The following is a 15,138-nucleotide window of genomic DNA, read 5'->3' as shown; positions in this document are numbered from 1 at the left end:
ATATACAGATTGGGAAATACTGGAAAGAAATACTGAGACCACTGAAATTAATGTAAATTTAGACCAGGCAGGTGTGTGCCTATGCCCATTTATTGTAACTGATAACTTGGTGGTAGTCATACCAATACAGAAGGCCCAACAGGTTTACAAGAGCTGTTATGTGGCATCTCATTTCACAGGTGGCTATCCTCTTCCTTTGAAAGTATGTTTTCCAGTTACAGTGGATAGTAGTAGGAGGGTGTGTGCATCAGACAAGTCTAAAGAGGAGGGGCAGTCACAAGGGTAGGAGCCATATAGGACAGTGAAATGGGTGCAGAAGGAGCATAGGGTCTGATTAAGATATTGTGGAGATTGGGCAGTGAGGGGTGTGTGTGTGTGTGTGTGTGTGTGTGTGTGTGTGTGGGGGGGGGGGGGGGGGGGGGGGGGGACGAAAAGCTATTCTGTGTGTGGTGGGCAAAATGTCAGACAGAATGCAACTTTATGAAAGCAGCAAATATAATATGAGATGGGATTCAACATGGCAAAAAGAGGAGGGTTCGGAGCACTATGAAGGGTGGAAGTGGTGAAAAAGATGCTGAGGGAGAAAAAAATGACAAGCATGGAAAAGCATTTTTATGAAATTAAATAATATGCATATTTATAAAAGGACCACCACAAGTTATGTACCCTCTGCAATGTAAAAACTGATCGGCCCTCTATATAGGTATGACTGAGACTATCAAGTTATCAGTCAGTATAAATGAACACAGGCAGAGCCAACATGTAATATCCTTTTACAGTGCATGCTCTACAATGTGACAATCGTGACCTTGGTGCCTGTTTCACCACATGTGTTATCTGTATTCTCCCTCTTCACACCAGTTTCTCACACCTATGCAGAAGGAAACTGACATTACAACATGTGCTTGGTTCTTGCCACCCACTTAGCCTAAATTTATATTAATTTCTGTGGTCTCAGCATTTCTTTCCAATAAGTATTCCTTTTTTTTTACTCCCCTTTTATTGTTCTATATCTTTTATTTTCTGACCTGTCTACTAATCTCCTCCACCTTTTTACCATGTATACCCGCACATAGCTTTCCACTCTTATTGACTTTTGCATCAGACACAAGACTCATCAAAGTCAAGATTCACAATTTGCAGGTGGTGTAGTATGCTATCTGTATCTACGTCAAAAAATAGCAGAATATAAATAATCTCTCATGAAGCATACAACACCATTCGCTACAAGCAACAAATATACTGGTACAGGAGACAGCAACTCTATATGAACTGTCTTGCATTAGATTGGAGTCATTTTTAATTTAAAATCTTTTTAGATGAATTATATCTTCAGCACAGAACAGTGGGCACTAAAATTTTCATATTGTCATCTGTATATTAAAAAATCATATCTTTGCTTAGAAATTAGGGAAATGCACCTAGATTTATACAGTTTGAATTTTTTTCATCCTTCTACAACATTCACCTACAGTAATTGTTTTAGGGCAACATATTAATTAACTAATTTCAATAAATGGACAGGGTAAAGACAACAAGAATGGATGCTATTTTTGCCACAAGATTCCTTACTATTTATCTGGTTACTACCACCAGCAGACTAGATTAGTTCTTGCAGTGAGGTTGCCGTGTCACATTATTAATAGCATAGTATAGTAAGCTTGTACTCCTGAATGTACCTAAAAGCACACTTTTCAAAAAACACTAATAAGAAATATTAGTTCACATTTAAAATGATAAAAGTTTTCAAATTTTGTCCGCTTGTGGGTAAGAGAAGTGCAACTGAGGTATGGTCAGAATGTTTTAGCCATCCTGCTACATTTGAGAAAGAGTTTTTGATTTGTAAGATAATTTCATTTGCTCCATTCATTCATCCTAGGGTTGGCATTCCTTTACTTGGTTTGAGGGCGTGTGATCGGCGAGAAAATATCATGTGATCAAATACAGCCAGTTAAAGTTTTATAATAGCTTTTTTTTTTTTTTTTTTTTTTTTTATCTTTGCTGACCACTCTTATTCCGATGAATTTTTTCGTAAAGTTCTTTCTCTTTTTGATAAGTGCACTGAAGTGATAACAACACCTTATGGAAAAAACATTCAATAATTGCTATTTCAACGAAGCCAATAACGCAGCGCGAGGAAATTGTAACGCCTCCCCTTTACACGAGAATTATTTTACGGGATAGGTAATGAAACTTCTTGATGTTTTTACGAACTCATTTACCTAAGCGCAACGACTTTTTTTCTCTTTCCTTCTGTCTTCCCGGATGATAAAAACCTGGCAAAAAATTCTGACTGTGACGGAATTACGAACAAAGCTGGTAATATTCGGAATCATCGAGACTGATTGCCGCTTCTTTTTTTTTTTGTATGGTAGGAACTCAAATTAGTTCTGGTACAAGTGTACTTTTCACCTTTTACACCGCAGCACTATTGTATGAGTTCTAACAGTGTATGAACCTATACTGCACAACAGGAAACTAAGAACATACGTCAAGGCTTGTCTCACTCGGAGTGGTTTTTTCAGTAAAAAGTGTTGGTCTTGAAACATGCCAAGACAATCATTGGCCAACATATGTTACTGAATATTTACAAATGTGTGATATCTATTTAAACATGATCTCATCCAGCCGTGTGGGGTGTTACTGAGAAACTATGTCGTCCTGACCCACTTACACTGTTTACTTTGCTGGGAATAATTTGCTGGAAACGAAATTGAAAAGTAACAGTAACTAATCCTATCTTAATTAAAAAAAGTAAAGAAACTTTATTCGTTACCTATGCTATCATTCGGAGACCATAAAAGCTAGAGAATTCCACAGCTTTGTCGGTATTATGCAGAGCCTGTGCCAAAGGTTATCATGCATTATTATTTAATGATTATACTAGTAATCAACATGATTTCTTTACACAGTCATGATTTACTACAAAAAAGTAATGTCACATTAGTTTTTAACACCATTTACGTTCTAGAAGCTACATAACCTATAAAACGTGATCCAACTTTACGTAATTACATTTGATAAATTTAACAGCCAACACATTGTATCAAAATATTGTGTAAAATCATTTATCGAATGACTGACTATACCGCACATTATCTTAATTTTCGAGTGTAGGGTTAACGTCAGCTTAAATAAGACATTGCTGCTGTGGAGAATAAAAGTTAGCTTTTTCCTTCTTCTGAGATAATTTCATCTCCAGTGGAGAAAATTTTGTTTATTTACTAAGTTTGGTTATAATGGTACATTTCGATAGTGAAACACCTACATAAATTTCTCAATATGGCAATGCAACAAGAACTGCGAAACCATTTACGGCTGGCATACTTTTGGTCCAACATACTGTACACTGCTTTATTCTTTCTAATAAAGACGATTCACTTCATGGGAACTATTACAATTTTCAACTAAACATGACGCGTAGCACTAGCAGACTGGTCACCGGGTAGAAATGGTACCGCCCCCTACACAATTTGTGTGTTTGTTCTTAACTTTAAAGACAAAGGAGAGCGCTTGGTGTTAAAAAGTAGTTACGAAACTTCCGAATTTTTTCTCTTACCTTATTACTTTCAGTCAATATTGCCCTCAAAAAACGAATATTCGAAAAATATTCGTACGGATTTCTAGTGCAGATCATTACCGCCAGATGCCACCACATATCGTTTTAACACCGAAGATGAAAATATCGGTTAAGTCAAAGATGCTTAGGCGATCGAAGACAGAACGAGTAGTAAATAACAAGATTAGGCGACAAAGCTCGCAGAGTAGTAATGAATGAAATCGCCTAGGATTTGATCACAGGGGTTATTTGTACATTTTTAGAACCATGTATTCTCTTTTAAATACATGTTATTTAGAAGCTTTGGTCACGCAGTTTATTCACTGATGGTTAGGTAGTACAAAATTGTTACGATTGTGCCCCTCTCCTAGAAATGGCAGATATTACACCAAATGAAAGGACATGAGTGTACCAATGGTTTCTGGCTTTACTAATAACAAACAAGAGATGCATCGGTATTCTCATTTATTTTACATCGATAATAAAATCTGACACAAATCTAAGAAATATAGCTAATAATTTTCAGTTATCAGTCAAAATCTTTGTACAATAAATATACTTATTTAGAACACGTACAAAAATGCATTCTTACATGTATATAGATAGATTCACACTCCTTGCACAACACACACACACACACACACACACACACACACACACACACACACCTCTTCCTAAACTGTGCTTGCAGAAGTTGTAAGCAATAAAATAACACTAACAAATTCTCTCATACATTTAAAGACTAGGTCATTCAAACAACTGGCACAACATTTTTCACTTTGTAAAAAACAATACTGATCCCACTGCACATTTAAATATCACAAAATAACAGCACATCTTTAACTATTAGGCTTAGCTGCTTTGTCTTGTGTCTACATTACAATGAGCTTAAATACACACAGAGGAAGGAAATATGTGGTGACTTTATCTTTCAGATAAAGGAAATGACTGTGACTATGCCACAAGATAAGATACACCACACATCATGCAAACCTTCACGAGGATTTTTACAGATTAATGAAAGTCTTGGTGCTTAAGAATTCACATGTGTAGCCTTTCATATTTATAAACGAGCATCAAAATGCACAGCTCCTTGTATCTTGCTATGCATAATTTTTTTCTTAAAATATGTACATTCATATTTACATGTGTACAGACAGTGGCGTACCATCATTACTTACATATAGGCAAAATTACACAATTTCTTTTCAACATATTCAGTTACAAGAACTGGGAACACTTCCACATCAACACACAAATTATTCATTTTGAAAATATTAAATGACTGCTTACTTTAGTAATTATACAAAAGAAATAAAAATTTCCAAAGTGACTTGATGGTGACATTTTTGACAGATAAAAAAATTATACAAAAGTCAGTCTAATTGTGATGTCAGAAGTAATGCTTCTATATTTTATAAAGTTTTTACTCCCTTCTAGAAGAAAGAGGAAATAAAATGTTTAAGGATGGTAGTGTAATTGATGCCAGTGACCGGTGTCAGGACTGAAAATACTAAACTTCTCCAGTTACCACAACACTATTGCCACAAAGTGGACAAGATGTGCTTCAGTGCAAAAGCAAATGGTTTGACATGTATCATTTGTTCCCAATCATTATGCCCAATTTCACAGATAAAAATTTCAAAATTTCCATTACAATGTCCACAGGTCACTGCTCACAGCTATAGAGGAGGCAGAAGGTAAGACTAAGTCACTTAGCTGAAGAAATTGGCTAGATATGCCAGAAGAATAGCAGATGTGACAAAATAAATGAAATCTAAGTAAGCATTCATACTGGAGTTGTTATAACGTCTAATATGCTTCTACATGCAAGTTCTTGGTAAATGATAGTGCATACGTTTTCTAATTAATTCGTTTAAATGAACATACAGCATCCCAGTATCACACAATAAGAGCCGATGTTCCAATGAACATAGCCCAACTGCTGTAACATCTTTCAATTATTTCTTTTTTTTCTTTTTCAGATTGCAGGATTCCCCATTTCATTTACAATTCAGAGTTTCCATACACTCAGCATATGTCAACATCTGTTTACAATTTCTGATGCTTGTGAACACAGAGAATTATTTCTCATAGTATGACACTACAGAAACTTTACAAATCTAGTAATATTGGAGTAGTAGTGATGGCAGAAACAACAAATGATGGAAACCAAAACTGGCAAAAATCAATATTTTATAAGCTTCAGTTAATGGTTGCTGAGGCTTTTAATCAGCACCTAGTCATTTCTGTTTAGCTGTTCTTCCATCTACCTAGTTACATGCTACCAGAGTATTAGCCGTACAGGAGCTAACAAAACCAGTCCCTGAATGCTACAGCATCAATTCTAAACCTCACATGTTCTTTAAAACATAAAAGTGACCACTCAACTTTTTTTCTCAACACACGTCTTCAGATCAATGATGGTTTTTTCTAAAAGCTCAATGCAGCTGACAGAGAAGTGCTGTGACTTGCTTGAGCAAGGTGATGAGCTCTCTGTTTTATCACTTGAAGGTGATGGTGAGGGGGATGAGGCAACTGGTTCATCTTCATCTTTCGATCCTGATGGCTTTGGCTCTGCCTCCTCTTCTTTCTTCTCAGCACTTAGTTTTCTTTTCTTGCAGGGAACATCATCTGTAAGAGATCCATTCATCAAGTTACCACCAATTTTTTATAGTCTCACTTTCAAAGTACTAATTACAGTAATCTGTCATGTAAGGAATCAAATGGACCAAACATTACCAAAAATATACAATGTGTTATATCAAAAATAAATCCTACAATACACAACACACTGTTTTCACAAAATTTTATACATTTACTTCTTTTCAAGGTACTACCCCAATTCAAAATCTTTTCTCATTAGTGAATGAAGTCACATATGTAAATCATCAGAATGTGATACAGAAATGCCCTTTCACTTTCAGATCTCCTTCTGTGTTCCTAATTAATACGTGAAACATCTATGTGAGAAAAATGTTCCAAAACTGAACTACACTCAAATGGATAGGCATGCAACAAAAACTGCCTTGTCTGTGACAACAAATGTAGTTTTAAATAACAGTTGACATAATTTCACCAATGGCTTCTGTCCCATAGAGTCCTTGTGTGCCTCATTTTGACCTGAGGTTCTTTTTATGTCAAACATTCTTCATCTGTATCTACATATGTGCCGCCCCCCTCCAACCACACAAACACACTTATTCTTACATAATGTAAGGAAAATTGAGAGTAATATTTCATTAAATAAATAGTTTTTGAATTTATCTACCAATGAGCTTGCCCTACTTGCAGTAGCAGCTTTTGCACTTTCTTGTTTCATGTATTTTGCATGTTACAAAAATTTTGTAACTGAATAAGAACTGTGACCTAACAAGAATACCATTCAGGTTTGAGTAAAAAGTGAGGCTAATGAAATAATTTTTATCTTATTTGGAAGATTATTGTAAATTTGTATCACACTAATTGTAGTGGCTAATGTCCTTACTGATTTAACTGAACATGGAACTTTACTTCTTGCCTTGTATCATGTTCATAAACATTAAAGATTTTATATTGCATAAATTCTTTGTAACCTACTTACAAGATTCTAGTACACAGATACAAGGGATGGGAGGATTGATGGCTTTTGAAAGAGCTGCTTGCAAGAATCTGTTTTTCAAATTTTTTGCATTGCCCTTACTGTTCTTCGCAAAGTTAAGAAAATGATGAAACTAGGTGGCATACTATCCCAGAATTGAAGTCCGTGCTGAAGAAAGCTCTGGAACTTGGCAAAGTAGGCAATTCGAACAGTGTGAAAACTTTTAACAGAAAATAAATGTAGACTGTACAATATTTTATTTTGTGAGCATTTATCTTGCTTGTGTGCGTTTGCCATTTGAAATCCTTTTGAAACAAAATGTCAAAAAATTTTATATTTCAATTTGGCACCCTACAGTGACAGTTGCTCCGAGGAGGGTGGGGGTAGGCACATTCGAGAGTGTGGGCCGTAAAGTTGTAGCTCCGCTTGGTTTAGTTAGCATTATGGGAAGGACAGAGATGGAGCAAGGTGTTTTCTGTTGAGGCATAATATTTTAATTGTCACTAAATCATCACCATGCAAGATGCATTCCGTACCCATTTCAATACTGTGATCTGTGGTTGCTTTCCCAGCCGGCAGTCAACTGTTTAATGGATAAACAACTTAAGGAAACTGCTTGTGAGAAGAAGAAAAAGCTCGGTCTTTCGCAAACAGTCACGTCACCCCAAAACATTGACATGGTAAGGCTTTCTGCTCTGTGATCCCCTCAGTGCTCTGCCTGCAAACATTTAGCTGCTCTCGAACTGTCTGCTTGTTCTGGACATCTGATCCTTCACGAAGAACTAAAATTCTATCCCTACAAATCGACTGTGATGCAGGAACTTAATCCATATGATTTTGTTTCTCAAGAAAATACATATGAGGCACTTTTCTTTGTATGTCTCATGATGCACTTGTTTTCTTCAGTGATGGGGCTCACTTACTCCTTTCAGGAACCGTAAAGTAGCAGAACATGCACCACTGAAGCCCTGATACCCTCAGGCAACTTCATTAGCATCCTCTACATTCACAGCATGTAAATGTTTGGTGTGCACTATCGTGAATTGGAATAACTGGTCCCTGGTTTTCTGAAGAAAATGAACGGGTAGTTTCAGTGACTTCTTACCATTATGTCCATTTGAATCAGGAGTTTTTCCTGCAAACACTCAATGCAACAGATGTAGGAGACGTGGTTCCAGCAGAAAGGTGCCCTGGCACATGCAGCCCCTGTGTCAATGACTGTTTTATGGCAACGCTTGCCAGGATGACTCATCTCCTTGAGGGGCAATCTGCACTAGCAAGCATCATCATTGCCTAATTTGGTACTTGCATATTTTTAATGAGGCTATCTAAACTCACTTGTTTATAGCAATTGTTTCTAGCACCCTGGCTCACCTGAAGAACAAAATTCGTCAAACTGTCACCAACATACCTGTCAATATGCTGGGAATAGTCGAATGAAACTTCAAAATTTGAGCAGCAGAGTGTATTGAGAATAATGGGCACCATCTGCCTGATGTAATCTTGAAAACTGTGTAAATGTAAAATTTAAATGTTGCTCTTGATGCTGCTCATGGAATTAAATATGTACCTACATTACTTTTTTTTAACTGAGTTTCTAAACAAGCAAATCGCTCTGCCCCACTCTGTAGCTTCTCACAGAACCTTTGAAGTGTCTGGTTCAAGCTTTCCATTCATCCAAACCAAGAGTCCATGATTAGCTCTGGCAACAATAGTGCAGATTATGAGCTTCACTGAAACTCCATGAGCAAGGCTGGACTATACAACTATGTAGTTGCCGAAATGACCTCAGATGGCAGACAACAGGCATTGTTCTTTCCAGTGTGCATTATAACCAACAACAGATTGAACCATGATGATGATTAAAGACCCCCTACTGTTTTGTGCTAGATTTCTCTTGACACACAGCACTGCAGGGTTCATATAAAGTGAAGTGGAAGACTTGTTTGTTACAGGAATGGGTGTAGTACTCCGAGTTCTCCCTGGTCACTGCTTCCCCTATGCAGGGTTGTTAGATCTACCACTGACCGGCCACTCTTTTAAATCGATGAGTGGTGATAAGTCCTGTATTTCCTGGAGAGGAGACAGAATCCACAGGCAAGGACAGTACTTGAGATACCTTTGTTATATGACAGCTACTCACTTGACAGCAAGTGACAACTAATGCTATAGAATGGATTACATTTTTCAAGGCATTCAGTGTTCACAAATACACAACACAACACAACACAACACACACACACACACACACACACACACACACACACACACACACGCAATGAAAGATAATGGGGAAACAACATGAACGGCATGTTTAAGTTGTACGTAACGTGTTTGAAGTTTGGATCCAGGATTTTTAAACACATTTGACACATATGACCTCACTTGTAAAACAATGAAATTACAACAAGCCAGCTTATATGTATAAATGTGTCAATTGCACTTGGCTGGTTTCACGACACCTTTAATGCCAGCATGCCAAAGAGCATTCTTTCAGTATCCTAACCACAACAAACCACGTCTTCTGCATGAGAGGGCTAATACGGGAATAATCTCTTAGAATAAGAATGAAACTAATGTACATCTTGATGCAACAATAATAACTGTGAAAAAGCACGGGTTTTATGGAATTCTATGTTATACAGGGCTATTACAAATGATTGAAGCGATTTCATAAATTCACTGTAGCTCCATTCATTGACATATGGTCACGACACACTACAGATACGTAGAAAAACTCATAAAGTTTTGTTCGGCTGAAGCCGCACTTCAGGTTTCTGCTGCCAGAGCGCTCGAGAGCGCAGTGAGACAAAATGGCGACAGGAGCCGAGAAAGCGTATGTCGTGCTTGAAATGCACTCACATCAGTCAGTCATAACAGTGGAACGACATTTCAGGACGAAGTTCAACAGAGATCCACCAACTGCTAACTCCATTCGGCGATGGTATGCGCAGTTTAAAGCTTCTGGATGCCTCTGTAAGGGGAAATCAACGGGTCGGCCTGCAGTGAGCGAAGAAACGGTTGAACGCGTGCGGGCAAGTTTCACGCGTAGCCCACGGAAGTCGACGAATAAAGCAAGCAGGGAGCTAAATGTACCACTGCCGACGGTTTGGTAAATCTTATGGAAAAGGCTAAAGCAGAAGCCTTACCGTTTACAATTGCTACAAGCCCTGACACCCGATGACAAAGTCAAACGCTTTGAATTTTCGGCGCGGTTGCAACAGCTCATGGAAGAGGATGCGTTCAGTGCAAAACTTGTTTTCAGTGATGAAGCAACATTTTTTCTTAATGGTGAAGTGAACAGACACAATGTGCGAGTATGGGCGGTAGAGAATCCTCACGCATTCGTGCAGCAAATTCGTAATTCACCAAAAGTTAACGTGTTTTGTGCAATCTCACGGTTTAAAGTTTACGGCCCCTTTTTCTTCTGCGAAAGAAAACGTTACAGGACACGTGTATCTGCACATGCTGGAAAATTGGCTCATGCCACAACTGCAGACCGACAGTGCCAACTTTATCTTTCAACAGGATGGTGCTCCACCGCACTTCCATCATGATGTTCGGCATTTCTTCTACATCTACATCTACATCTATACTCCGCGAGCCACCTTACGGTGTGTGGCGGAGGGTACTTATTGTACCACTATCTGATCCCCCCTTCCCTGTTCCATTCACGAATTGTGCGTGGGAAGAACGACTGCTTGTAAGTCTCCGTATTTGCTCTAATTTCTCGGATCTTTTCGTTGTGATCATTACGCGAGATATATGTGGGCGGTAGTAATATGTTGCCCATCTCTTCCCGGAATGTGCTCTCTCGTAATTTCGATAATAAACCTCTCCGTATTGCGTAACGCCTTTCTTGAAGTGTCCGCCACTGGAGCTTGTTCAGCATCTCCGTAACGCTCTCGCGCTGACTAAATGTCCCCATGACGAATCGCGCTGCTTTTCGCTGGATCATGTCTATCTCTTCTATTAATCCAACCTGGTAAGGGTCCCATACTGATGAGCAATACTCAAGAATCGGACGAACAAGCGTTTTGTAAGCTACTTCTTTCGTCGATGAGTCACATTTTCTTAGAATTCTTCCTATGAATCTCAACCTGGCGCCTGCTTTTCCCACTATTTGTTTTATGTGATCATTCCACTTCAGATCGCTCCGGATAGTAACTCCTAAGTATTTTACGGTCGTTACCGCTTCCAATGATTTACCACCTATGGCATAATCGTACTGGAATGGATTTCTGCCCCTATGTATGCGCATTATATTACATTTATCTACGTTTAGGGAAAGCTGCCAGCTGTCGCACCATGCATTAATCCTCTGCAGGTCCTCCTGGAGTACGTACGAGTCTTCTGATGTTGCTACTTTCTTGTAGACAACCGTGTCATCTGCAAATAGCCTCACGGAGCTACCGATGTTGTCAACTAAGTCATTTATGTATATTGTAAACAATAAAGGTCCTATCACGCTTCCCTGCGGTACTCCCGAAATTACCTCTACATCTGCAGATTTTGAACCGTTAAGAATGACATGTTGTGTTCTTTCTTCTAGGAAATCCTGAATCCAATCACAAACCTGGTCCGATATTCCGTAAGCTCGCATTTTTTTCACTAAACGTAAGTGCGGAACCGTATCAAATGCCTTCCTGAAGTCCAGGAATACGGCATCAATCTGCTCGCCAGTGTCTACGGCACTGTGAATTTCTTGGGCAAATAGGGCGAGCTGAGTTTCACATGATCTCTGTTTGCGGAATCCATGTTGGTTATGATGAAGGAGATTTGTATTATCTAAGAACGTCATAATACGAGAACACAAAACATGTTCCATTATTCTACAACAGATTGACGTAAGCGAAACAGGCCTATAATTATTCGCATCTGATTTATGACCCTTCTTGAAAATGGGAACGACCTGCGCTTTCTTCCAGTCGCTAGGTACTTTATGTTCTTCCAGCGATCTACGATAAATTGCTGATAGAAAGGGGGCAAGTTCTTTAGCATAATCACTGTAGAATCTTAAGGGTATCTCGTCTGGTCCGGATGCTTTTCCGCTACTAAGTGATAGCAGTTGTTTTTCAATTCCGATATTGTTTATTTCAATATTTTCCATTTTGGCGTCCGTGCGACGGCTGAAGTCAGGGACCGTGTTACGATTTTCCGCAGTGAAACAGTTTCGGAACACTGAATTCAGTATTTCTGCCTTTCTTCGGTCGTCCTCTGTTTCGGTGCCATCGTGGTCAACGAGTGACTGAATAGGGGATTTAGATCCGCTTACCGATTTTACATATGACCAAAACTTTTTAGGGTTCTTGTTTAGATTGTTTGCCAATGTTTTATGTTCGAATTCGTTGAATGCTTCTCTCATTGCTCTCTTTACGCTCTTTTTCGCTTTGTTCAGCTTTTCCTTATCAGCTATGATTCGACTACTCTTAAACCTATGATGAAGCTTTCTTTGTTTCCGTAGTACCTTTCGTACATGATTGTTATACCACGGTGGATCTTTCCCCTCGCTTTGGACCTTAGTCGGTACGAACATATCTAAGGCGTACTGGACGATGTTTCTGAATTTTTTCCATTTTTGTTCCACATCCTCTTCCTCAGAAATGAATGTTTGATGGTGGTCACTCAGATATTCTGCGATTTGTGCCCTATCACTCTTGTTAAGCAAATATATTTTCCTTCCTTTCTTGGCATTTCTTATTACACTTGTAGTCATTGATGCAACCACTGACTTATGATCACTGATACCCTCTTCTACATTCACGGAGTCGAAAAGTTCCGGTCTATTTGTTGCTATGAGGTCTAAAACGTTAGCTTCACGAGTTGATTCTCTAACTATCTGCTCGAAGTAATTCTCGGACAAGGCAGTCAGGATAATGTCACAAGAGTCTCTGTCCCTGGCTCCAGTTCTGATTGTGTGACTATCCCATTCTATACCTGGTAGATTGAAGTCTCCCCCTATTACAATAGTATGATCACGAAACTTCTTCACGACGTTCTGCAGGTTCTCTCTGAGGCGCTCAACTACTACGGTTGCTGATGCAGGTGGTCTATAGAAGCATCCGACTATCATATCTGACCCACCTTTGATACTTAACTTAACCCAGATTATTTCACATTCGCATTCGCTAATAACTTCACTGGATATTATTGAATTCTTTACTGCTATAAATACTCCTCCACCATTGGCGTTTATCCTATCCTTGCGGTATTCTGTGTCTAGGATTTCGTTACTGTTCACTTCCGGTTTTAACCAACTTTCCGTTCCTAATACTATATGCGCACTATTTCCTTCAATAAGAGATACTAATTCAGGAACCTTGCCCTGGATACTCCTGCAGTTTACCAATATTACGTTAACTTTTCCTGTTTTTGGTCTCTGAGGACGGACGTTCTTTATCAAAGATGATAATGTCCTCTCTGGTAAGCCGTCAGGTATTTTATCGTTTCGCCCAAGGGGGGGTCCCTCTAACCTAAAAAACCCCCGTGTGCACGCCACACGTACTCTGCTACCCTAGTAGCTGCTTCCGGTGTGTAGTGCACGCCTGACCTGTCTAGGGGGGCCCTACAGTTCTCCACCCAATAACGGAGGTCGATGAATTTGCAACCATTATAGTCGCAGAGTCGTCTGAGCCTCTGGTTTAGACCCTCCACACGGCTCCAAACCAGAGGACCGCGATCGACTCTGGGCACTATGCTGCAGATATTAAGCTCAGCTTGCACTCCGCGTGCGATGCTGGTTGTCTTCACCAAATCAGCCAGCCGCCGGAAGGAACCAAGGATGGCCTCAGAACCCAAGCGGCAGGCGTCATTCGTTCCGACATGTGCTACTATCTGCAGCCGGTCACACCCAGTGCGTTCAATAGCTGCCGGAAGGGCCTCCTCCACATTACGGACGAGACCCCCCGGCAAGCACACCGAGTGCACACTGGCATTCTTCCCCGACCTACCCGCTATTTTCCTGAGGGGCTCCATAACCCGCCTAACGTTGGAGCTCCATATAACTAATAGGCCCGCCCTCTGTGACTGTCGGGACCTTGCCGGAGAATCGGCCACTGGCCCAACAGGCGAGGCATCCTGTGGTGGCTCGGAAACGATGTCATCACCACTAGGAAGCACCCCGTACCTGTTGGAAAGGGGTAAGGCAGCTGCCACGCGGCCAGATCCCACCTTCGCCTTTCGGCCAGGCACGCGCGAGCCCACCACTGTCCGCCATTCACCCTGGAGTAATGGCTGACCAGTAAGATGCTCACTGCCGGAAGACGCAGCGACATCAGGGGTTCCATGTGATTCCAAGGCCACCGAAGTAGGCATAGGTCTCACCACAGTTGCCCCAACGCCACTACGAGCCGACGCCTGCGCCTCGAGCTCGATGAGCCTAACAGACAAAGCCTCCACCTGCCCCCGAAGAGTGGCCAATTCTCCTTGCGTCCGCTCACAACAACCACAGTCCCTACACATGACTATGTTTACCCTACTCTATACGGTGACAAATTCCGAAGATAATCTTCTGATGAGCTACTCTGATAATCAAGAAACACTCACTGAAATACGAGACGCGAAAACTATGCTAGGTTTTCCCAGAAAAACTATTTAAAAGCTAAGCGCAGCAAATAAGTACAAAAACGCTTTATACAAACAATACTCGCTGCTGCTGGTGCTCTCGCTCTGGCTGTCACAAGACAACTGCTGATTCAAGTGACTAGTGGCTAACGGCCGCGAAACAAACAAAAGACGGTTTTAGGGCGCTTTCTGTTCTAAACGATCAAGAAAACACTAAGAAATCTAACACGAAAACTACGTAAAGTTTTATCAAGAACTGTTAGTTACTATGCAGAGCAGATAAACACAAATAGAATCCCTTCCTTAGTGGAAGGTCGTAAACAAAATGCAAAATAAACGCTTTATACAAACAGTACTCGCTGCTGCTGGTGCTCTCGCTCTGGCTGTCACAAGACAACTCTTAAACAGGAGATTGGAAAACCGATGGATCGGTCGT

The 15,138-nt window shown here is 40.1% G+C and overlaps 2 protein-coding genes across 2 annotated transcripts in view; both read right to left on the bottom strand.

Moving 5' to 3' along the window:
- LOC126472713 (steroid hormone receptor ERR1) overlaps positions 1 to 3,632 on the bottom strand; it is a 489,204-nt gene extending 485,572 nt beyond the window's left edge. The window contains exon 1 of the mRNA XM_050099956.1: positions 3,560 to 3,632. The gene's annotated coding sequence lies outside the window, so the exon portion shown is untranslated. The remainder of the gene's footprint in view (positions 1 to 3,559) is intronic.
- Positions 3,633 to 4,007: 375 nt separating this feature from the next.
- The window catches only part of LOC126472697 (ubiquitin carboxyl-terminal hydrolase 34), a 529,852-nt gene continuing 518,721 nt past the window's right edge, over positions 4,008 to 15,138 (bottom strand). Inside the window, exon 52 of the mRNA XM_050099952.1 lies at positions 4,008 to 6,193. Coding sequence (XP_049955909.1) covers positions 5,946 to 6,193 — 248 coding nt within the window. The 3' untranslated portion in view covers positions 4,008 to 5,945. The remainder of the gene's footprint in view (positions 6,194 to 15,138) is intronic.

Source organism: Schistocerca serialis, chromosome 1, assembly GCF_023864345.2.
Source record: "Schistocerca serialis cubense isolate TAMUIC-IGC-003099 chromosome 1, iqSchSeri2.2, whole genome shotgun sequence".
NCBI lineage: Eukaryota > Metazoa > Arthropoda > Insecta > Orthoptera > Acrididae > Schistocerca > Schistocerca serialis.
Note: the sequence above shows the minus strand (reverse complement) of the source record. Positions and strands in the feature narration are given on the sequence as shown.